We start from the raw sequence: 25,463 nt of genomic DNA, 5'->3' as shown, positions 1-25,463 counted from the left end.
CATGAGAATATGTATTTCTCTCTATAAGAGCCGGAGCAAATCTCTAACCACAGGCATTAATCCTATTGCTAAAACAGCTCTGAGTTGCAACAAAGAGCCTATCAGTCATGACAATTCACTACTGAAGATTTGGAGAAGGTGAAAAGTAATAATATTCAGGATTGAGAGCTTCAAGGTGCCTTAGAGGGGCTCCAGGCCAGCCCTCATTGACTGTAGCAGTGTGGTCCAATCCTGGGGGCACTTGCCTATGCAATGTAGGGCAGAAGGGAGTTTGGTGTTTGAGTGAGTTTGGGAAACACAGAGTTAAGCAAAATTAACTGTGTTCTCTTACAAGATCTTTCAGTTCTGAATATGCCAATCAATAGCAATCTCAAGAGGGGAAAATGTACCCTGTGTTTCCCAAAGATGAACCAAGGAACCCTTTGGGGAACCCAAGGAACCCTGTACAGCTGGTTTCCCCCCGCTGCCTCCTCCCAGCCCCCAGTGGTATCAGAGGTTATTCAATTCATTTTGGGAAATACCATTTCAAGAATTCTGCTTGCCCACTCTGTGCTGCGTCAAGCTCTCCTACACTTATCTCATTTAATCCTCACACAAGTTTGCGAAGGAGGGTGTTCACCGAGATTTCTCTGCTAGCAAATAATGAAAATCTACCCAAATTAGCTTGAGTACTGAAGGAAAGGTGAGAGAGAGGAGCAAAGGAAGCAAGGAAGGGAGTTGGGGAGAGAGGGAAGGGTACTTGGCCGAATTCAGGGCAGTCAACAGCCCCAGACCTCAGAGGATCTCATCCCATTGCTGGAAACAGGTTGGATCACAGACCATCATGCCCCCCCCCCCCGCCCTCTTTCCCTCCCAACATCCCTTCAGGATGTACAGTCTCTCAAGCCTCAGGAAAGTGAAATAAGCTGCCTTGGGTTGTGTGGGCTGTGAGGAGCAGGCAGGGAAGCAGGTCTGCCCCAGATATGCCAGACCTTGTGTGGAGAATGAGACATAGGCCCGCCCTCATGGCCAGGGATCTGCTCTCTCTCCCACTCTCCCCCTCTCCCTTCTTCTCCGTTAAAAACACATGTACTCCAATCCAGGAAGTAACGGCAAGAGATTTCCCAGGTTTGATCATGCAGAACTTATATTTCACAGGACAAGTACCTATACTCTGGTATTTATAGTAAAATAGTATTTCAGCACAGCCGACGGCAGCTGTTGCAGCATGACAGATAATGCCCTTTCCATGGAAGGCAGCAGCGTTTGCCAACCAGACTATATGTGCCTGGACTATGGCCTCCGGGAGGAGTCGGAGGGGCCTCAGCTGGTGACAGCAAAGAGCACGTCCCCAGGAACCATCCCCAGTCATTAGATGACATCACAACGGACAGCAATGATGCCATGGTGTGAAATAATGACGTGAGGCCACTGGACACGCTGTCTCACTTAGGCCACTCCCCCAGAGCGGCCTTTTTTCAGCTCACTCTGAGGCTTAATACCAGCTCATAGGAAGGACTCTCTAGGCATCGGCCCCACCCTTTCCTAGCCCTTGCCCCAGTCGTCATCAAGCGGGTACTCCTGTGACTATCTGTTTAAGGACAACCTCCTTCTCTATACAGCAGCCTGCGTGAAGTCAGGACTTTGTCCGCCTCTGTCCCCAAAGCTTGGCAGAGCACCCAGCACAGAATGGGCCCCTGACATGTATTTCCTAGGGGTATAAGTAGACTCAGCATCAGGGTTTAGTAACAGTGCCAGGGCGTGGAGCTCCGGTCTCGGGGGCCGAGGAGCCCTGGCCGAGTGTCCCCTTTCCCAACCCTTTACTTGCCCCCACGCGGCCTCCTAAGCCCGCTTGTTTTGATCTTTGTGTGGCATGAATCTGGGTTTGCAGCCACACGTCTTTCCCGTACAAGACATTATCTTTTAAAGGCATTAAAAAGAAAACCACATTTCATCTTTACAACAACTCTTTGAGAAAGGAGAGTCTGTTTTTATTATAGCTATTTGAACAGAGGGGAAACTGAGGCTATAAAGGTGAAGAGCCAGGTTTGAAGTCACATGGTGTATGCAGGGACTCTCCACATCCCCAGACAGGGCCTTTGCCCTACAGGCCAGGGGTGGACGCAGAGAACGGAGCTCTAAGGATCCCCACCCTCCTGAGCCTTCTTGTTCTTGGGCGAGACACTCCTCTCCTCTGGCCTCCATTTCCCTCCTCCCCTCTTGGAAAAGCACTAGGAGGTGGAAGACATCTTCTGCCAGTTAGTAGTAGCACTGGGGAGAGGCACCATCAGAAATGGTCTGGCTAATACCATGCATGAACTTGCGGATTTTACTGTGTGAAATAAACCACTCACGAAAAGACAAATACTGCATGATTCCACTTATACAAAGTACTTAGAATAGTCAAAATCACAGAAAGTAGAATGGTGGTTACCAAGGGCTAAAGGGAAAGGGGAATGGGGAGTCAGGATTTTGTGGGTACAGAGTTTCAGGTGGACAAGATAAAAAGGGTTTTGGAGATGGACGGGGGGGTGATGATAGCACAGAATTAGCAATGTACTTAATACCACTGAACTTCACATTTAGAAATGATTAAGACGGTAAATTGCACGTTTTGTGTATTTTACCACAATAAAAAAATAAGAAGAACGGTACCAGTACTGATGCCCTATGAGCATCTTTGGAGGGTTCTGGGGGGATCTGAGGCCTGGGTTCTCAAGGGACAAATTCTATAACTTCAGGTGTTACAGAACCGAGAAGCTGCAAGGCAGCTCCCATTTGATCTTTACAACACGTCCTCTGGGAGTTGGGAGCGATGGGCTGAATCCGTCTACCATTGATTTGGTGTGTTGGCAGTCCCCGGTGTCCTGCATCCAAAGTGGCTGCGCACACACACTGTCCCTTCCGCTGCCACCATCCCATCACCCCCTCCAGGACCCTACCACGACTGATTCCTTCTGAGCATGTGCAATGCATGAGTTGCCTTGCATTTGAAAAACAGACTCTCCATCTCCATCTGACAATATGAAACTCTGTGTTGGGTTTGCATTTCTTAATTAATGCTTGTCATTGTGTATCCCATAGAGCCACGTATAAGTAAACAGTCATAGACCTTTGAATAAATTTATTGGTTTTATTTATGTTTCTGGGCATAAAAATCTATAATTACCAGGTACAGCCTCAGTATAACTGGTATTTAATGACAATTACTTTTTGTTACCATAGAAATGAGTCCAAAGTAGTTACCCATAATTTCTCATTTCCCAAACCTCACACATGCTGAATTGCAATATTACCATAGTAATTGCCTATTAGTCATCATAAAATACGCAGTTACCCAAAAGATAGCAGGATGCTGTGAAATTTCTCATCTTCAGAAAACCTCAGTGTTTCTTGGGAGCATGGAGGTGGGGGAGAGCCCCAGACCCCTTGTGGTGGCGCAGAAATCATTCAGCTTCATAGCAAGGCCCCGCAGCCCCCGCGGTGGAAAGGCTCAGCCCTCCTGTCGGCAATCTCCTGGCCCTAGTGATCCTCACGTAGCCCAGGATGCTCTGGTGCAGTAAATCCAATTTAACGAAGGTTTATTGAGGGCCTGCTGAGTGTCAGACCTTGCACTGGGCCTTAGGGAAGCAGATGGAAATCAGAGGCAGCCTCTGCCAATAAGAAGCCCAGTGTTTGTATTACAGGGGTGTGCGAGTGATACCGCAGAGGCCTGGCTCATAGCACGCTAATGTCTAAGTGCCGACTAACTCTGCATTAGAGAGAGCATCTCCTTTAGCACTCCCAGCAGCCCAGGGGGTCCTAGAGTCCATCTTTCTCATACGAAACGCTTGTCTGTCCTAAAACTGAATAAACTAAAGAACACAGGAGAGAAATAATTAATCCCTGTATGAGGAACTACTGAAATCCCTAAGAAAATCTTGAATAACTTATGAGAAAAGTAAAGGACAGCTCAAGTTAATTCACAAGGAGATTTTTAAACAGTGGTCAAAAACTAGAGGAGAAAAAAATTCCACACGGTTGTACTGAGTGTAGTTGGTAGTCAATATCCTATCAGTTTCAGGTGGACATCACAGGGATTGGGCAGTTCTGCACAGTACTCAGCACGCCGTGTAAGCGTAGTCACTATCTGTCTGTATACGCCACTACAAATTATTAACTGTAGTCCTGACGCTATACTTTCCATCTCCAGGACTTATTTATTTTAGAACTGCAGTTTTGCTGCCCTCCCCAATCCCCTTCACCTGTTTTGCCCATCCCCTACCCCCGCAAGCACGTTTGGGCTCTATATTGATGAGTCCATTTCTATGGCTCTGTTTTAAATACAGAAGGAAGTGAAAGCAAAGAGGCAGCAAGGAACTTGCCAGGGTCCCCTGGCAGAAAGGGTCAGAGCAGGTTTATGAATCCAGGCAGGCCAACTGCAGCCTCCTACAGATTTCACCTCCTGCTACATGGTGTCCAGAAAGCAGGCTGTGCCTCCCTCTGACTGACAGTGATGTGTGTTGGGGGGGGGCTGTTCTCAAAGGATGAAAGATACATAGGAATTCACCAGACACAGACAGTAAAAAAGTTCAGCACAGCAAGATATCATTAAGCACAGCAGAGGCTGATACTAGGCAAGGTATTTCCAACACACACACACGCACATGTACAGGCATCATAACTGGCTGACCTTGCCCACCCGAACATCCAAAGGAGGAAATATTTTAAACTTTCCAAAATGGGATAGAACATATAATTAGCTACATAAAATGTAAAATACATGTCAGCATTCTATTTGTTCTTTGACGGCATCAAAACCATGCACTTTCATCATGCTAGAAATGAAAAACAAAGGCCCATTGCAAGGACCACCTCACCAAGAGGTCTGCCAGCCCCTTCTCACCGTGCTGCTTCCACCCCCACCCCTGCCCCCCCCCCCCCCCACACACACACCATCAAGGCCTCTGTCCCAGCACTGTCAGCATTGGAGTAGGAGAGGAGCTGAGACTGCCAGTTCAGCACTCTACCCAGGGCCAGGATCCCTTCGGTATCCCGACTGATAGCCGGGCCCCCCCTCTTCTTGTCTACCTCCATACCAAACTACTAGCTCAAACTGCTAGAGAGGTTTGGGACTCAGGCTAAACTTGCCAGCCCAGCCCTTCTACTTCCCTCCCAAAGAATTATTCTGTTTTAGTCTATCTTCTACATGGTGGCCCTTCAGCTGTCTGAAAACTGTGTGTCCCCACATTTCCCTAGTCTCTACTCAAACCACTGCCAGCGCCTGTTCCCCCAGAACCTTGTACCTGCTCACATGCAACCTGAAATCCAGTTCCCTCCCTGTCCTTCCTGCTGTCTTCTGAACATACTCCAGATGTATGTCATCATCTATCTTGGAGGCCTAGTGTCCAGGACTGATCAATTATGATGATGACAATGATGGCAACAATGGTGGGGATGCATAGCCAACAACCTCCAGGGCCCGCCGCCGTTCAAGGCATTCTGCATGTACTATTCCATTTAATCCTCAGTACAACTCTATCATTATTCTCATTTTACAGATGAGGAAACTGAAGCATAGATAGATTAACAAAGTCCCTCAAGTTCATAGAGCTAACTAGTGGAACAAGGGTAGGAAAGGACCATCCCAAGCCCCATTCTGGGGGACACACTTCTGATACAGCCTGCATGCACATCGCTCCCCAACATTCTGGGGGCGTCCCTCTCCCAATGCAGCCTGTATGCACATTGCTTCCTGACATGGAGCTCTCTTCAACATATATCTCCCCACTTGCCTTTCTGCTACTTACCAACTCCCCTGGCTTTTCCTAGAGCCTTGCTAGAAGCCTGTGGCATATAGATAGAGAGGGTGGGAATCACTCTCTTTGAACAAAGAAGAAACGGAGCCACAGAGAAGCTAAGAAACTTGCTCAAGGTCACACAGTGAGTGAGCCACACAGTTAGTCGAGACAAAGTACGAGCGACAACAGGGACCAGACAGAGCCTCACCTCCCAGAAACACTCTCCTGCCTTATGTAACCCGAGCAATGTTTCTAAGGAGGCTGAAAGGACATTGGGGCTGGCAGTGTAATCAGGTGTCTAACCCACAAGTGCACACCGCCAAAACCAATTATTCAAATGAGCTTCGCAGCCAGGTTCCACAGAAAAGGCCAGATGGCTAGATGTCTGTGGAGGCAGCCCCCCATCTCTGTCCCTGCGACCAGCTGAATAGCATTTCAAAGAGAGAGTTGATAGCAAGTTGATTTTAATAATTGATTCTACAGTGAACATAGGCCTCTGAGGAGACAGTAACCCCGAATGAGTGGCTGGGGAGTCTGGAGAACAAAACAATAGAATCAAGAACTTTTGTCATTTTTGGTCTTAGTTCCTAAACCACTGCTTGAAGAGTGTTAGTTCTCTGTGTAAAATCCTCCCATGGCTCCCTGTTGGCCACTGGCAAGAACCTGAACTGTGGAGCCTGGTGTCCAGGCGCTTCCTCCTCAGGTTCATCTCCCACAGCCCACCTTGCTCCTGCCCGAACACCCTCCCTCCACTCCTCTCACCTACCTGGGCCCTTTGCAGGGCCCTAAACTGGCCCACCCTTGCTCACGCTTGTGCCTTTGCTGGCACTGCACTTCTGCTTCAGAAGCCTTTCAACTCAATCATTTCCTCTCCCTCTTTATTTCTTTTCCTCACCACCCCCTTCTTTCCCTCAGGCCCTCACATAGCACCTACTTTGTACCGTGCCCTGGGGAACTGAGGTGGGTTTTGCCCTGTGCTTGGCCCCAGGAAGGTGTTGTGTGAGGTAAGCCTTGAGGGATGGGGCAGAGTTAGCCTGGGGAAGAAATCGGCAGCACGTTCTAAAACAGAGGAATAGTGTTAAATAACAACAGTGTTGATAATAATACAAACATTAATTGAATTTATGCATACCAGGCCCTGTTTTAAGTGTTTTTATGTATTATTTCCACTGAAGATGGAACTCATCATACACCTGCTCCCACTCCCCCCAGTTTAGGAGATAGAGGCATCAGAAAGACAGGGGTCAAAATACTAATTTTATTCTTGATTAAAAACAGGATTTGGGAGGCATGGTTTATCTCTGTGGCTAAAATTGGCCACCTTCTCTGGCACCCCAAAGTTCAACTTTGCCACCAACCCCAGGCCAAGCAGGAAGTGAGCTGCTTCTCAGAAGGCACACCAGTGACAGAGAGGGGGCCAGCATGGAACCTCCCTGCAGGGTTACAGGTCTCAGTGAGTCATGCATGGAGGGACTAGGCCAACAGAGGCCAACAGGCTCTTCCTCTTTTCTCAAGTTAATGGATCAGATAAGTTTCAAGTTTTACTAGCTCCTTCTGAGAAGAGGAAACAAAGGAATAGAGAGGGAGAGCCATTCTCTCACTGCTGGAGACTAGGAGTCCCTGTTGGAGTTGAAATGGGAGGTTCCTCCTAACAATCCCATGAACCTATGGCATAGTTTCTTATATTATCCTCATATTACAGAAAGGAACCCGATGCACATAGAGTGGCTAAATACCTTGCCCAAGTTCCTAGAGATCCAGGAGTCAAAACCAGAGAGCTGCCCTAGAGCCCCAGTGCCTAGCCTCAGCCTTGCTGCCTGAGTCCTGAGTGCGCAGGAAGCCTTGGGGAATGGCAAGTGGTCTAATGTGGCCATTGTGCATGGTCACAGCTACAGACCGCAGTGTAGGTTCACGCACTGCACAAGGCACCAGCTAAGAGGGCAGGTGGCAGCTGGCATGCAGCCCAGGCCTGATTGGCCTTGGGCCTTGGAGAAATTACATCAGCCCACAGGAGGGGGCACTTTCTTCCAATTAGTTCATAGGATGTAACATGTGTGAGCCTTGTGTGGTATACAGGTTAGGGACATGGCTAAAGAAGCTGGAGATATAAGTGGAGACCAGTTTGTGGAAGACGCTGACAGTCTTACCAAGACCAAACTCTAAGACCAGTTAACACATGTGTAGCCCTGATCTCAAACAAGGCAGTGTCTCCAACATTTTTCATGGCTGGTCTCATTTAATCCTCAAAACAACCCTCTGAGGTGAGCAAGATCCACATTGCCTAGATGGAGGCTGAGGCCACACAGCCAAGATGTGGCCAAAGCCAGGATCTTATCCAGGCAGTGTGGCTCCAGGGTCCACACTGCCATCTAAGCTACTTTTGGGGCTTAGATAGGGTGGGCAGGGGTCTCTTCTGCTCCCAGAGCTTGTGAGGACCTGAAGAACTTTTCTTCTCTTTTTTGTTTCCTTTACCCTTTCTCATTTGAGAAGTTGAAATAGATGATTCCTAGACCCAAGGGCCAGGGCATTCCTTTAGAAAATGTTCCCCCTTGGACTTTGTTAAATGGTTCTTTTTACTCCTTGTCAAGTGTTGTTATTGAGGGAAAATAATCTCTTGGTCCTGGAATGAACTTCCAATGCTATTCTTACATAGCTATGTGACCTTGGCCTCCATTTCCCTGTCATTGAGATATGGGGATTGGATTTTATGAAATCTTGGGTCCTTTCAGTTGGTGATTCTCAGAATTGTCCTAAGTCACCAGGGGGACATCCCACCCTTTCCACCAAGCCAGGTGTTGCTACCAAGCAGGAGACAGGGTAGAAGGAGACTAAAACCCTAGAGCACATGCTCTCCATGGAAAGGGAAAAGGCACTCCAACAAAGCTTCTCCTTGTCCTCTAGTAATAAGGACCCAGGAATTTCAAAGTTAAAGATGATCCCTTTTCCACATATGGTCTGAGTACTCCCTTCCCCCAGCCCCAACACCTTGCCAGAAATGCCACCATTCCAGGCTCCAAGATCTTGCTGACCCTTGGAGGTAGGAATTCCCACCTCATCCTAGCTCTGCTATGGACTTTGGGAATGTCCAGGGCCTCCTCCCATGTATAGCAGTTGGTATACTGCCCAAAGGCTCCTGGTTAAGGTGCCAGGCTGCCTGTAACTGCTCATAACCCCATGTCGAGCCAGAGCAATACTTCACCCACTCAGAAGGGGCACCTGTTTGTCAGCTTGGAGGGGGGGGCACCTTTTGTCAATTTTCACAAAGGTACTCTACATGTTAGCCTCCAATTGAGATCCAGTTTCCCCGCTTTTTTTTTTTTTTTAAAGATTTTATTCATTTATCTGAGAAAGAGAGAGAGAGAAATGAGAAGGGGAAGGGACAGAGGGACAAGCAGACTCCCCACATAGAGGGGAGCCTGATTCAGGGCTTGATTCCAGGACCCTGAGACTATGACCTGAGCCAAAGTCAGATGCTTAATGGACCAAGCCACCCAGGTGCCCCTCAATTTCCCCATTTAAAAATTAAGGGTGTTACATACACCCCTCACCTCACATGAGTCCCCTCAATTGGACACTGACCTGACTCCCAGGACTGCTAAGAGAGAACAAAGTAATGGCTAAGAACATGGGCTTTAGACTCACAAACTGGATTCAAGTCTTGCCTCTCTCACTTGTCCTTGCTGGGCTACAGACAAATCACTTAAGCTTTCTGAGCCTCTATTCAGTCTCGTGGAGAGCTGACTGTGTGTCTAACAGAAGACACAATCGCAAATGAAATAGATTCAGTTTCTGCCCTCCTGGAGCTTTCAGATCTTTGAACAAAATACGTGAATTTGTCCAAGGTCACAAAACTACTCAGTGGTAAATCTGAGACTCAAACCCAAGTCCTTCTGACTTGGAACCCATGGTCTTACCTTTTTTTCTTTTTTAAGTTTTTACTTGTTTATTTCAGAGAGAAAGAAAGAGAGAGAGCACGAGTGGGAGGGGCAGACGGAGAGTGAGAATCTCAAGCAGATTCCACACTGAGCATGGAGCCCGAAGCGGGGCTCAATCTCACAATTCTGAGATCATGACCTGAGTGGAAACCAAGACCTAGACACTCAGCCACCTGAGCCACCCAAATACCCCACTATCTTCTTATCCATTCTCCTCTTTGCCTTGATAGCCCAAGTGGCATCCTTTTTGTGATAGTCTAAGGGAGAATATGAGGGAAATGCTTTAAATATCCTGGGGTGGTGATGCGGAGCAGATGCGTTGTAATTATCCCTTATGTGTGGGACAGAGGACACTGCCTGCCATCCTCCACCACAGTAGATCCCTCCCCACCTGCTAAGCATTTTGCAGGAGCTATTGATGACAGACTGTCTGGCATTCTGACACTGGCCAATCAATAGAGCTAGAAGGTGCCTCAGGCCAAGGACAATTGAATCCCAACCTTTTAGTGGCATTAAATAAAGCAATATTTATTTTGCTTTTGGTGCAAATATACTTAATCCAATCTAGCTCATTGGTAATACTGAAAAACTGCTGTGTTTGAAAGACAATTGCATGCATGCCCCATATATCTCTGCCTGTCAATGCCACCCTTCCAGGAGTACACAGCCCCACAGGGCTCAGATGAGATTGATCTGGAGCTGCCAAGCTGTCTTTTTCTCTATCCTATAGAAGAGATGAAAAGGAAATCATAAAGAGGGGAATTAAAATCATTGCTCTCGTTCTAGCTGCCATTATTGCAAAAAGGGTGGGCACGATGCCCTTCACAAGATGGAGCTATTTACTTGCCATTTGAGCAATGTTCTCTGGAGCCACTGTATCTCTGCCATTAGGCAGAGGAGGAAGAGACCAGTAAAGAAAGAGCACAAGCACACAGGAGTAGCTTGGGGTCTCTTTCACAGATGACACAGCATCGCCATGGCTTGGAGGGGGGAGACCTCAAAAAAAAATCACTGGAGATCATCCTAGCATTGATAAGGTCTTGGTTCAAATCTGATCTGTATCCTAGTAGTTGCCAAGTGATGCTCTAAAGTCAAATCTCTTTTGGATTTTATTTTGTCACTTATAAAATAAGGATATTTTTTAAAAAGACTTTATTTATTTGAGAGAGAGAGAGACATAGAGATCATGAGCAGGGGAGGGGGCAGAGGGAGAAGCAGACTTCCCTCTGAGCAGGAACTTGTGGGATTTGGGACTTTATCCCAGGAAGCTGGGATCATGACCTGAGTGGAAGACAGACACTTAACTGACTGAGCCACCCAGGTACCCTAAAATGAAGATTAATAATACCTACCTTATTTGGTTATTGTGAAAGTGTCTAGCACGTAACAGGTACTTAAATCTTTAAAAAAAAAATGTCTTCAATAATTACCTAAACTTTGCACATCTTCAGGGTATTTGTTCATACACTTGTTCATTCACTCATTCATTCAGTAGATATAATGAATCTTCTCTACACCTGGGTCTGTAGTAGGTAAGTTGGAGTGGGCCTGGGCAGGATGACACAAACATAATCCCTGCCCCCATTGGTCTCACAGTTTGGAAGAAGAAACAAAAGATAGTCAAAAGTATCTTCAATTCAAGAGAATGAAAATACATATTATGTAGTTATATATAAATTTGACTTCCATAAAATTGGATTTTTCTAGAATGATCCTAATGTCAAACATTGTGTCTCATTGTTACCGTAAAGGGTTCCATCCATGTCAGAACATGGGTCCTGACTTCAAGCTCATGCAGAAATTTCATCTCAGAAATAAATAAAGAATAGAAGAAGTCCAAGGAGACAGAGACCCAGAGCAGAGACCCAGGATTTCACACTCAGTGACTCTAAACTGGCAATCATAGTATGAGAGCATGGCCTTTTCCTTGTCCATTCCTCTGCTTTTAGGCAGATGATTTAGGTCAACCACTAAAGAGAAAGTACATCATCCCTGTCCTCCTGGTGCTTCCAGCCTAGTTAGGGACACAAGCATAATACCACCAGTAGCCTGTTGGAAATATGTGTAACTTCCAACCATTCTCACTTTGCTGAACTTTGCATATGCCACACCCTCTGTCTGGAATGCTCTCTGAGGACTTGATTTTTGGCTAATGTGCATCCCTTCTTCAAGGTTCAGGGCAACTTGAAAACTCCAAGAGGGAAAAATTGGGTCCCATACAAATATCAAATGTTGAAAAAGGCATGCAATTAACATTAAGATATTGGTACCCCTTGACTATTTGGTGTTTCTTTTTAAAACTATCAATCCTTTCCCTAGAATATTTTGTTTTCTTGGTATTTTATCAGAAATGTGTGCTTCCTCCAAGTCCTTAACTTTGGGGATAAAGCCCAATTTGTGATGCTTTATCATATAATGATATTATAACAGCCGTATTCATAATAGCCAAGATATGGAAGCAGCCCAATGTCCACTGATAGATGGATGTATAAAGAAGATGTGGTGTATATTTATACAATAGAATATTATTCAGCCATAAAAAAGAATGAATTCTTGCCATTTACAACAACATGAATGGAGTTAGAGAGTATAATGCCAAGAGAAGTCAGTCGAGAAAACAAATACTGTATGACCTCACTTATATGTAGAATTAAGAAACAAAACAAGCAAAGGGGAAAAAAGGAGAGAGACTAACCTAGGAATAGACTCTTATCTATAGAGAACAAGAGGGCAGGTGGGTTGGGGGGGATGGGTAAAATGGGTGATGGGAACGAAGGAGTGCACGTGTCGTGATGAGCACGGGTTGATGTACAGAATTGTTGAATCTCTATGATGTACACCTGAAACTAATATGTTAACTAACTGGAATTAAAATAAAAACTTAAAACATAAAAAATGAATAAATAAATGAATAAAAAGAATAAGAGAAGAAGAAGAAGAAGAGCACGGAGCCCCAGGAGGGGAAGTGACTGTCGCAAGATGATATAGACATTAGAGGTCTGTTCCCTGGCCCCTAGCTGGGCAGGGCTCCTGCATCTTTACTAAGGTTTTTCTTTAGTAAATACCCACCTACTGATAAACTGTTACAATTAGAAATGTTCTTTAAAAAATCAGCTCAAAAAGTACCCAGCACAGGTACTGCTCACTAAAGATTTTCACCAATGCTTTAGCTTCTGAAGAGCTCCAGGATTCTTTGAAGCTTAAGTGACCTTTGAGTCACCAGCTACACTATTTTCATCAACAGGCTGGATCAAGGTGTTGATCTTTCAGGATCTTTTGCCTATAATACCTTCTCTTAGGTTTTGAATCTCACGTTTTTGAATGAAAGAGGCTACCTGGAAGCAGCATGGCCAAATGGGAATACCAAGGGTTCTGGGAAAATTGACCTGGATTCTGGTCTGGGCCCTGTGGAGTACCAAGTAGGTGACCTTGAAGGAATGGCTTACCTTCTCTGGCTTTCAGTGCCAGAAAAATGGAATCCACCTATCTGCCTGGATGGTTGTAAGAACTCGATCATATGAGGTTGGAAAGTTCTTGGGAAAGAATGGAATATTCATTCAACAACTAACTCCTCAAGGTCTACCATTGTCCAGACTCTTGTCAAGCATAAGAATAAAAACCTGAATAAGACATCATCCTCACCCTCGAGGAATTCATGGTCCAGTGGGAAAGACAGACTCAGTAATTACTATGTCTTGTGCTGTAGCCACTCTGATGGGCTGGGTGGGAGATGGTGGAGAGCAATGGATGCCGTGGGAGCAGAGGAAAAGTACCTATCCCACATTTGCAAAGAGTAAGTCAGCAGGTCTTCCTGGAGGAGGTGATATTTAGATTTAGATGATTTCAACAATACGACAGTCTCCACCACTGCCAGTCATCACTGGCTGCCATTTATTTAATATTCATTCTGTTCTGAGGATTCTGCTGGGCCATTAGTAGTTCATGTTCACAATCCAGAAAGTCAAGGTTGTTTTCCTCATTATACCTATGATAAACCAGAAGACCAAAGGGGTTTTTTAAAAAGAAAATTTAAAAGGTCACCAATCAAAACTTAAACCTAACTGTGACTTCCAGAGCTCCTGCTCTTCACAACATAGCCTTATGGTTCTGTGTGACTCTGTGAGGCAAGGATGAGATTAGTGCGGGAAGTCACTGGGAAGACAAACTTCAGCTACAGAGAAGGAGGACTTTCCTAGTGGAGCCGTCCAAGAATGAGATAAGCTGCCTGGGAAGGTGATGAACATCAGGTCATAGAAGTATCATGGAGCAAGGCATTGCTTAGGGCATTCTTAATATTTACATATTGAAGGCAGAGGAGAAGTAGGTAAGCTAGCTAACCAATATCTTAAGGTTGCAGTCATTTGTGATTAAGTCCTGTTGTTAAAAATAACATTCCATTCCAAATTTTTAGATGCTGAGTGAAAGCTGGAAGAGCTCTGTGGGCATAGCACCCAGACCAATGGTTCCATCTGTTTGGTGCCCAGCCTCTGGGGTTTAATATAAATTAGGCTACAGAGCTATATAGTTAGGCATACTTTCTGTTAAAGAAACAAGGACTAACTCCAGCCACTTAAGCAAGAAGGGAATTTATAGGAAGGGCCACATTTGGAAAATAAACAATTAACAGAATAGCCCTGGAGGGCAGAAGATTGGCTGTTGGCAGCAATAATCTACCTCTGTTCCATGGTACCATGGCTGTACACCTGATTTCAGCTTTGTATCACCTAGTCCAAGTTTAAGTCATGGAAGGAAGTGACTGTTGCCACTGAGTCTGGTTTCCTGTTGCTGTGGCTGGCATATCACAAAGAAGGAGCATCTGGCCCATCTGTCTTTTGTGGTGGGAGAAAAGGCACCACCATAGTCTCCTTATCTGTCATGATGGAGGAGCAAACTCTCCCCGACCCTGTCCCCTCTAATCACAGGGTTAGATGTTAGGCATTCGCCAAAGAAAATGGGTAAATGCCTATTACACTAGGAGGGATCAGACAATGGTTATGAACTCAGATCTGCCTGACTCCCAGACTGGAGGAAAAGATAGACAGTTATCCCTGACCACTACTGTCTACTGCCCACCCCAGCCCACGGGCTGCAAACTTATTATTCTGTCACTCTGACAGGATGTAGCACAAAATGATAATAAAAAGTTCAATCAAACAACAACATAATATTTTAAAGTTGCTATTATGTACCAGAAACCATGTTAAATGAAGTTACATGTGTTTATCTCATTTAATCCTTACAACATTGTCCTGAATTATAAATGGATACAAGCCTGTGAGCATATCTTCTTTCTTCTGTTAGATTATGTTTCTTGAATGAATGCAGTCTGCTTGTGTACCAATCCTGACATCACCTCTTTAATCAAGCCATTTTTTATAACTTCCTTGTGCTTCAGTTTCCGCATCTGCAAAATAGGGACACTAATAACACCACCCTCATATCATTAACTCAGGACCTTGGCCAGAGCTCAAGGTGATGTCAGTGGAGCTGATAAAAGGGTGTTGGGTTCTGAATATATTTTGAAGGTAGAGACAGTGGGTTAGCTGTGGGTGTGAGACAGAGAAGAATATTAGGGACACCAGTGACTTCAGCCTGAGCACTTCTCTCTACTGCCCTGTAGAAGAGATGTCCATGGGTCTGTGATCTCAGGGCATGAACACTGAAGTCAGACTCCTCCACAGAAATATCTCAACCTCTCTGTGACTCAGCTTCATCTTATATAAAGTGGGAATTATAAGAGTAGTGACTTTATAGGGTTGTTGAAAGCATTGATTGAATTAATATATGTAAAATGTTTAGAACTGTCTCTGGCAAAAAATAATAATAATAATAAAAATAAATGCTAGGAAGGTGAGACAGGGACTAATCCTACTCCAAGCTGTATTTGTATTTATAAATGACAAGTTTGGCTTGTCCTGTTCATACTGACTCTGACTCTGGTTACTACCTAGGTGCTCTCTAATGGGGTTTGACCTGAACCGTCACTGGCTGGATCCTTCTCCGTGGGCCCACCCCACACTGCATGGAGTGAAACAACTCATCATCCAGATGTACAATGACCCAGTGAGTAACCAATCTCCTTCAGCACCTGCTGGTTTTAAGGCTTAATCTGGGAAAGAGCAGTGTTGTACTGGGAAATTCCAGTAGGAGCTCCAAATTAGGAGAACAGGGTCAAAACCAGGGTGAGTATGAGGGCTGCTGGTCTTGTCTTTAAGTTGGATAGACCCAAGTACCTTCCAGTACCCCTCACAAATATCAGGTTCAGTTGGGTTCAGGAGGTCTTCTGGGATAAAGAAAATATAGTGAAGCAGATTCACAGCGTTCTTTGGCTGTAAGCAAAAGATATCTAATTTCAATTAGTTTACACAAAATAGAGAATTTATTACAAGAGTACGAGTATATCTCACATAACTAAAGACTGTAGACTGGCCTCCTCCATCTGTAGGAGACATGGAGCCAAGTGTCACATCTGTTGGCTTCCACCACTGGAGAGTGATCAACTCTCATTTTCTAGTTCTAGTTCCAAAAAGACTGTGACTGGCCCAGCCTGGGGAACCTGCCACCTCTGGGCAAGTCAACTCTGGCCCCAGAGGCAAGGATATGTAAGAATAGGACAACCACACAGGAACCACATGGTTGGACTTGGGGGCTGTGGTGGTCATGGTGAACTTGTTCCTAGAGAAAAGGGCCTGCTAGTCCAGAAAAAGGGGAATAGTGGGTGTCTATACTGAGTTTGTTCATAGGGGCAAAACTTTGTAAGAAACAGGAAAAGACACAGGGGTTTCATAGGTTAGAGAAAGGAAACAGACCACAAACATTCTATCCCCAAAGAGCTATCAGAGAGGACAGGACAGACATCTCGTGGGTGGAAGGAAAAAGAAGAGGTAAGGCCTATAGAGAAATAGAAAATTTTAACATTTCGTTCAGCCTAAAATGGAGTGGATGTAGGAGCTATAAGCTTTGCCTTACTGAAAGGGTTCACCTCAAAGCTAAATGACACTATCAAAGTGATGCATAGAGGAGATTCAATTGTTTGGAAGATACTGGAATGAGATAACATCTGATTCTCTTCTAACTTTGATGACTGTGATTTCATGGCCCCTTGACTGCCGTAGCCCTGATATTTTTTCTGATCTGGCTGGTAGTAAATATTCAATAAACTATTGGTAGAATGGGATTGGATTGAACATGGCAAATTCTCTTATGCCAACTTCAATATGATTTATAGATAAAAAACAGTTATTCACAAAGAGGACAATGAGGCATGATTTTAAAAAAAGAAACAGGATAGGAGAAGTGATAGAATGGGAGCCTCCGAAAAAAAGGGGTGTTTTAGATGAATCCCTGAGGTGAGAGCTGGGGGGGGGTAGGGCATGGAGGAGGAACCAAAGGGAAGAGTTAGGTTTGCTAAAAAGAAGAGGTTTTAGCCTGCCATTGCTAACATCACTGAGAAGTCATTGATTCGCTCACAAACAACTGGGCACTCATCCGTGCTACAGAACACAGATCAGCCAAGACTGAGAGAGAAAGGGATTTAGACCCGTTTTGTGCCATGAATAGGGTGCTCATCAGCTGGTTGGATCTTAATAAGCACACTTAGAGCTTGTTGAGTAAGCTGTGTTCTTCCTGGTTCTTCCTTAAAGTCCACTCCTTTAAGACCGAAGCAAGGGCATGGAGCACCAACATGGGAGTCAAGCTGACCAGGGGAGTCATGGATCCCAACTCCCTCCATATCTTTTCTCTTCCCCACTCCCCATCTCCATGCCCAGGCTTTTACTCCAGTCTTGCCTACCTTCCTTCCACAAATACTTATTAAGTAGTTCCAAATACTAGGCATTGAGATTTTTTCTAGAAGTGAACAAAACCCTAACCCTTTCAATTTGTGGGGGAGTAGACATTAAATAAGTAAATACTGATAAATATAGATTTTAAAATTGTATATGGAATTATGGTGGGGAAGCACACAAACTGTGACCTATGGGTAGGATGGTTGTAAGTTTTGGCTTGCCGGGGGCAGTTCCCGTTGATATCTGTTGTCCCAGAGTATTTATTAATAGTACCCCCTTTCACTCTTAGAAGTGTTCCAGTTTACATGATAAATTGTACTGTCACTCTACTTAAAAGCTATTAGAAAGCACCTAGCACAGTACCCGGCGTGTAGCACATCCTCAACAAACATTATCTGGATTGGATTCAAAGTCACATTTGACTGTAAGTGTCATTGTGTCCTGTTGTAGATACTGTCAGTACCCAAGGGCATCTGCCCTAATAACCTGAAATGCTTTCTCCTCCTGACCTCCGCTGTTGTGTACATCACCACAATCACTCGGGCCAGAGCTGTGTGAACTGCCACGACAGCTTCTGGCCTCATTTCTAAATGCTCACAGCCTCACTCCTCCATCCCAGTGGCCTTCTGCTTGACAGAGTCAGCAAGCAGAGAATCAGCAGACACTTGCTGGTGGATGGGGACTATGTCGGGAGCATCGCCATTCCTCTCCAAACTCCTTCAGTTTCTATGCTGGTTTCTGGCAATCATCAGAGCCGCTGTCCACCCCTAAGAAGTTCCCAGCCTGGTGGGGACAGGCATTTACAGGCAGTTATCTCAAGTGCATTCATGGAGGAAGACACAGGGGCTGTGGGAGCCCATAGAAGGGAGGCCACACCTGAGCTGATGCATGAAAGATTCCCAGGGAAGGGAGGGCTTTCCAAGCAGAGGAGACATCTGTGCACCTGCCTTGAGAGGGAGACACCCTCAGGAGCGGGCCAAGTCATTCAGTGTGGCTGGCACTAGGGGCAAACAGCGGGACAAAGGGGGATATGATACAGGGTGCAATTGGGACTTTATTCTCATGGGAATGGGGAGCATGGAAGGATTTTAAGCTGGGAGGTGACAGGATCAGGTTTGCATTCCAGAAAGACTCCTCTGGTGCTTTTAAGGGGATGAACTTGGAGGATGCCAGGCTAGAGACTGGAGGCCAGTAGAGCCTGCTGCTGTAGGGCTGGAGAGGCATTATGGAGGGGTGTGGGCAGCTTAGTGACAGCTAATGGGATAGGAAGGAGGTTTGTATGATATCCATGGTTTGGCCTGGACAGCGGAGTAGATGTCGTCGCCCCTCCTGAGATGGGAACTCAGGAGGAGCAGTGCACCTGTGGACAAGCTTTAGACATGGTGACTTTGAAGTTGAGCAGAAGTGATATGTCCAGCCTGTATTGTGAGTCTCAGGCATGAGCCCTTCTATGTTCTCACCTGACAACAGGAGCCAGCTGTCCTGCATTAATGATGGTATTTACTTCAAAGGCAGCTTTCCTAGACCTTTGCTCACTCAACCCTTACCCCCTCTCGGGACCTTGGAAACTAAATGGTGCCCTTGACCATGGAGTGTTTTACCCAGAGGACCACACTGGATCTTAGTTATAAAGTGGTTTAGTTATGAAGTGGTTTATGCCCCACTCCTGGGGCACTCCCTGTGGACAGCGTGGCCTTTGTTTACTAGTTGTGATGGATTGTCCCTAGGCAGGCTCTGGCTGATGGATCTGAGAGTCCCCAGTGCCCAGCAGGCACCTGGCTCTGAGCAGGTGCTCAGAGTAAATGCTAAGCAAATGATGAAGTAAACCAGAGCTTTTGTGAGGTGATTTTAAAAAGATTTCCCTGATTAAAAGAAGCAACCAGACCACACACCTCTCCCCAGTCTCAGCTCTCCCTCAGAGTGTCCCAGACGCTAGTGCCACCATTGCTGTGCCCTCTTTTATTTCAGGCTCTGGTCTGTGGATATCAGCCCTCTCCCGGGTTCCCCTGCAGCCTGCTGAGATTGTCCTCAACTCTCAGGGACAGAGCCTGAGATGGCATCCCCCACTCTGGTTCCCCTGACACAGGTTTCTGGTCACCTTCACTCATGTGCTCCATTCCTGCCCTCAGTGCCCACCATGTTCCACCCACCATGGAGTTTAGCCTTCTCTGGCCTCTAGGAGCTCCCTCGGATCCCTGGGTCCCTGCCTTCCCACCTTCCAAGCACGTTTTTTTCAGGAGCTGCTCTTAAACATTTCATTACCTCCAGTGGTGAAGACCAGGGAGCAGGTCCCAACTCTCCTCCACATCCAGCTTTCTCCCTCCCCTTCTGATATCAGGTCTGAGTATTCTACCTCTTCCCCAGGTAATTAGCCCCAGACGTGACAGCAGTTTCCAGGTGAGAGCTCACCCCCTAGCCATGGGAGTGTGGCTTTATCCTGGCACACATACCATAGAGTAACGACGGTGACTTCACATCACACCATCAGCCAGAGTCGCTCGCACGCAAGAGCACACACAGGGCCCTCCTCTCTCACCCAGGTGCAGTTGAAATCTTAAAAAGTGAAGCCCATTTACAGATGGGCTTCCTAGGACCACCCATCTGTAAGTCTTCTAGCACCCAACTATCTGCCTGAGAGGTGTACCTAGAGAACTATTTGGCGGAGATTTAAAAAGCAGGTGTTGCTTTAAGAGGCTCAGTTAATTGAATGAAGCACACATTTCTCAAAGTACCCATGCACAAGACCCTCGATTACCTTCGGAATTATAGAGATCAATGGGGCAGGATTTCAGGCTAGGAAGAATTCACAATCCAATGGGAAGGCCAGAACTTTATGAATTATTTTCAACCAGGGCAGCCAGGAAGGTTGCTAGAGTTGAGAACATGTAATGCTTTGGAAGTATGGGGCTAGGAGAAATGAATCCTGTGTGTGTGTGTGTGTGTGTGTGTGTGTGTGTGTGTGAGTGTGAGGGGATCTGAGGAAGTTTCCTCAAGGACATTGGGCGGGGCTTCTAGAAATGGGTAATAGTTCATCTGGAGGCTATGGTTTAGGGATGAGACAGGTTACAGGGAGAGAGGAGAGGGCATTCAGGAGAATGCTGAGCAGTGGGATGAAGAGGAGAGGCCTCAGCTGCTGGGGCTGGTGTGCAGGATTCATGAGAGGCAGCTATAAAATGGTGGCCCAAGAGGCAGATGTTAAGAAGCTCATGGGTGACTTTGAATATGGAGTCACCAAGGAATTTGGCTTCTTCCTATGGCCCAGTGCTCTCTTCTCATTAAAATCAAAGTCTTAGAGCACCTGGGTGGCTTAGTTGTTTAAGTGTCATGATCCTGGAGTTCTGCTCAGCGGGGAGCCTGCTTCTCCCTCTCCCTCTGCCCCTCTCATCCTCCACTTGTGCTCTCTCTCTTTCTCTCTCTCAAATAAATGTAAATTAATTAATTAATTAATTAATGAAAATAAAGGTTTTAAGCTCTCTTTAAATTGATTTTTATTTGAATTAAGTATCATGAAAAAATATCATGTTAAAAAAAAAATCAAGGCCATGAAACAAAATGCCACTTGTTAGGAATATTCCAGTACACACCCTCTCTCCATCTTGAGAATCAGAGTCGTCAGTGGAGAGCCATCAAAAATGTTTGAGCAAGGGAGACAGAGATCTATGAATAGTATTTCCATCCACTCAGTCCCCCACTTTAGACACTCTAGAGTCATTCTAAAATTTAAATCCACCTGGGTCTCTATCCCCTGATTAAGACTTTTCTGTGACTCCCCATTACTTGTGGAATAAAGGCCAACGTTCCTGGCATGCCCTTCAAGGACATGCTCTTGGCATATCCAGCAAGTAGCAGAGAACATGGCACCACAGAGACTATTATGCTGAATGACATATGCTTTAGCAACTTGGGAAAGCGGCAGTGTGGAGAGTGGATCAAAGGAGATGAGACGAAGGGAAGGAAGAGAGGCCCGTCAGGTGCTTCTTGTGAAGTCCAGCCCAAGGACAATGAGATCCAAGCTGGAGAGCGGTGAGGGCAGTTGCTAAGGAGAATCCCCAGGAACTGAAGGCGGGAGGCAAATGGGTCCACTTCTGCCCTTTTCTGTGCCCCTCGTCTCTCAGAACTCAAGGGTTGCTTTTGTGAAAGACTTCTATGCTCTGGGGGGGGGGGGATTCCCCCCTTTTTCTGGAGGAGAAAGACCTGTGTTGCTATAACAACTTGGCTGTAGCTCATAGACAGATCTGTTTCCTTAAATCATTTAAGGAAAATTAGCTGCCATAACAACACGGAGCAGTCTTTAAAATAGAGCAACACAGGGCTGAGGTTTTTTTTTTTTTTTTTTTTTTTCCCCTTGCTTGCCTCCTGTGGTCCTCAAGAGAAGCTGCTCTCTTTCTGTCAAATAAATACGTTATAACACATCTGCATGGCAAACAGAGCAGTCGGTGACATGGTCATCTAACACAAAGAACCCACACACACTCACACTGCCCGGAAAACACACACACCCACACACACATGCACTGCATGGAGATATGCGGAAAAGGCTTCCATTTACATACATAAAAGAGAACTTATATACAGAAAAGCATAGATGTGGTACATACCAGATAGACAAGTGTCGAGTCATACATAATCACACAAAGAACTTATGCATGAACACACAGCCAGGCATGGGCTCCCCACCCAGTCAAAATGGCAGGAGGAGGCTCAGCAGATCTGCTCTTAGCATGGGCAGAGGTTTCGCTGGGTCACCAGCTCGGAAGGCCCTGAGATGGGAACTCCTCACTAGAAATCAAGCTGCATCTGTGTGTTCACACCTGACGGCCTGGAAACCTTGCTGGTGGGAGGGGTAAAGTCACCTTCGCAAGTATTGGGGGGTAGAAGGTTGGGGGCACCCCATCCCCACCCATATATGCACTTCGGGGCAAAGTAGGAGAGCAGGAGACCACAACTATGGCATTGGGGTGGGAAAATACTCCCCCTAGGCAGGATGCTTACCACCCCTGAGGAGGGGGCAGTGCCTCCGCAGTGAAAACTACATGCCTAGGGCCTTAGCACACTGTCTCTCTGAGGCCTAGGGAACTCAAGCATCTGGACTGTAGGTTCCCAAACTTTTGTTCCAACCCCATGTCTCTAGCAGTCTTACCCCAAAGGCCCCCTGGAGGGGACAGCTAAAGCTGTGAGCTTATCTTTGGGGCATCGAGAGGGACTGAGAACACTAGCCACCCCCCACCAGATTGGATGAACCCCTATTTTGCTTGGTGCTGCTAGGCAAGTCTCTACCCCTCTCTGCGACTTTCATTCTCCACACCCCTGCACACCCCAGTCTATACACTGTAGGGGTTGAAGGATGACTCCACAAGGCCCATTTGGCTCTAACAGTCTGCATCTCTGCATCATTTTGGAACTGGATATTGGCTGTGAATGCTCCACTGATGGGCAGGATTTCCACATCAAGGTCCAGAAGTCGGACTCCTGCCTCTGAAAGACAGCCTGGAGTGAATGCCTAGGGAGGGGCTTAGCACATGGCTGATGTCCCATGAACATCAATTTCCTAAGCCTCAGTCTGCTCTTCCGCCGGAAGGTAGGAATAAGCCCTTGACCTGCTAACCACATAGGTTGGAGAGAGACCCAATGTATTCACTTTATGTGAACATAAAGTGTGTATAAATGTGAAGAAGGACTATTGCCCAGGATAGGGTGAAGAGGAATGCCTGTGGAAATGGGCAGACTGTAGCCAGCTGCCGGAGGTTTTGTGAGGGGTAAGCTAAGTGCATTCACACCACAGCCATAGATCACACACTTTGTTCTCCTCAAATATTTTTCCATTCCTACCAACTTGGCTCAAGAAGTCAGTAAATAGCCACCAGGGGAAAGGTTCAGTGTGGAAGTAAAGACTGGAGGTAAATGTAATACTGTGCAGTGGGCTCTGAGAACACAGGGTGCTGCTGGTTCATGAAATTTTTATAGTTTTTCCTACAATAGTTTGGGATGGCTTTGAAACTTTAAGAAATTTTAAGAGAAATCATTACTTTCCTAAAGGGTAACTTCTCCCACCTGTGATAAAAGACATGGTTTTTCTAACTCTCTAGATTATAACTTTGACTCTGGCAGCGAGCCGGGTGGAGAGATGAATCTCTCACTTCAGAGCAATATTCCTGTCAAGCTGATTGTTTCCTTCAGTTTCTCTAACCATCTTTTCATCCTGAAAGACTCTAAATACCTCTCATCAACTAACTAGATGCATATTGTTTCAATGGCATGGAAGCCAGCAGAGCTTCCGGAAGCTTCCGTTTGAGTCAGGTCAATGAAACTCTGTGTCTATTTTTCCCTATCTGGCATCCGGAATGCCCATCCCATGGGATTTCTCTCAGGATAAGGTAATATGTATATATGTAGCCTCCAATCGTAGGTCTATGAGAAATGGAGCCACTGGTATTTTACGCATTTGGCCTCACTGACCCCACTCTTTCAAGCTCCCATACCCCACCACAGACTGGGATCCCACTGAGGTCTTAGATTTCACCTTAGTCATTTCTGATCCCTGACACCGTGTGTAGGACACAGGTCTTCCATGAATGTGCATTGGGTGAGAGAGAGGAAAGACAGGCAGGAAAGAAGAAATCCACTTACCAAGACCTAGAATTAACATTGGAACTGGGTTCTGAAGGAGGGATAGGAATTTGCTGAGTAAAGAGGAGGAAAAGTATTTCAAGTCAAGAGAGACGCTAAGCCCCTGGGGCAAATAATACATTATATGTTAATAAAAATAATTAATAATTTAAAAAGAGAGAGAGACACTAAGTCACTCTCCAAATCCTAGTTAATCTTTAGAAGCTACCTCCAGGCCTGCCTCCTCTAAGACTTCCTTGAACCCTTTGGCCCACAAAGCGTTTTGTTGCTTTGTTCTTCTAGATCAGACTTTGCTTCTTTCATCTAGTGGTTTATTCCATAAACACACGTGGAGTGTATTCTGTGGGCTTGGTGCCGCAGTAGAATCTCCTCAGGCATCCACTGGCTTCCAATTTTTCCAATTCAATCGAAAACCCCTTCAGAGCCAACAATCTGCCTTCACCTCCCTGCTTCCCTGGCCAGGGCTGGTCACTCACTGGTAGCTCAACGAGAATGTCTTAAGCATTGATTAAAATGCAGCCTCCCCAGAAGGGTGGCTGTTTGGATTTCTATAGGCATCCCCTAGCTTCAGTGCACCCCCACTGAAAGCACAGAGCCTGTTGTGTTTTAGTGATAGTTTTCCTGCCTCCTTTAGATGGAGCTTCTCACGGACAGAAGCTCTTTTTCAGCTTCTACGTCCATTACCCGGCAGGGACCCGTGCTTAGTAGGCCGTTGATGAGTGTTTGGGAACCCTTGTTAGCCACCTCAACAGACACGTTGTTTCCCAGCATGATAGCCCCAAAAGCAGCCCAGAGAAATCCACGGCACCCTCACTTTCAAACCCCCACCCTTCTCTCTCACTGTTCTACATTTCCAGTGACTCATCTTCTTTCCTCCTTCTTTTGCCCCTGCTGATCCCTTGTCACTGAGAGCTCCCACATATGGATTTTTTTTCTCAAGCTCACAAATTCAGAAATTCTAGAATCTTAGGATCCAGCCATGTAGGATCTCCATCGCAAATCTACAAATTCTAAAATTCTCTTTACACACTCTCTGCTCCTGATGTCTGTTCAACTTACCCTCGTTCCTAAGTTAGACCAAGCTTACTTCCCCGTTTTCCCTATCCCATAGTCATCCAATTATCCAGCCTTAGTGAGCTAAAAAAAGGAGTCTCTGTTGGATAGTTCTGGAATAACCTCTTTTCACTTACCCAGTCAGTCCAATATACCCCCAGGTCATCTCCTCCAGGAGCTTTTCCCATTACCATATCTATCCTATCCACTTTTCACCCCCACCCCCCATCCCCTCACCCCCAACCCCCAACCCTGGCAAACCCCTCCCCTTCCAGGCCCATGGTTTGAGCTGGTTGGGATCA

General features: G+C 46.0%; 1 protein-coding gene across 2 annotated transcripts in view; it reads left to right on the top strand.

The window, feature by feature from the left end:
* Positions 1-25,463, top strand: part of AGBL4 (AGBL carboxypeptidase 4) — a 1,588,908-nt gene that overhangs the window by 1,484,134 nt on the left and 79,311 nt on the right. For both annotated transcript variants that reach the window (XM_059137376.1, XM_059137375.1), the window contains exon 9: positions 15,646-15,757. In XM_059137376.1, the coding sequence (XP_058993359.1) occupies positions 15,646-15,757 (112 nt within the window). The remainder of the gene's footprint in view (positions 1-15,645; positions 15,758-25,463) is intronic.

The sequence above is a fragment of the Mustela lutreola genome, chromosome 10 (assembly GCF_030435805.1).
Source record: "Mustela lutreola isolate mMusLut2 chromosome 10, mMusLut2.pri, whole genome shotgun sequence".
In the NCBI taxonomy this organism is placed as follows: domain Eukaryota; kingdom Metazoa; phylum Chordata; class Mammalia; order Carnivora; family Mustelidae; genus Mustela; species Mustela lutreola.
Note: the sequence above shows the minus strand (reverse complement) of the source record. Positions and strands in the feature narration are given on the sequence as shown.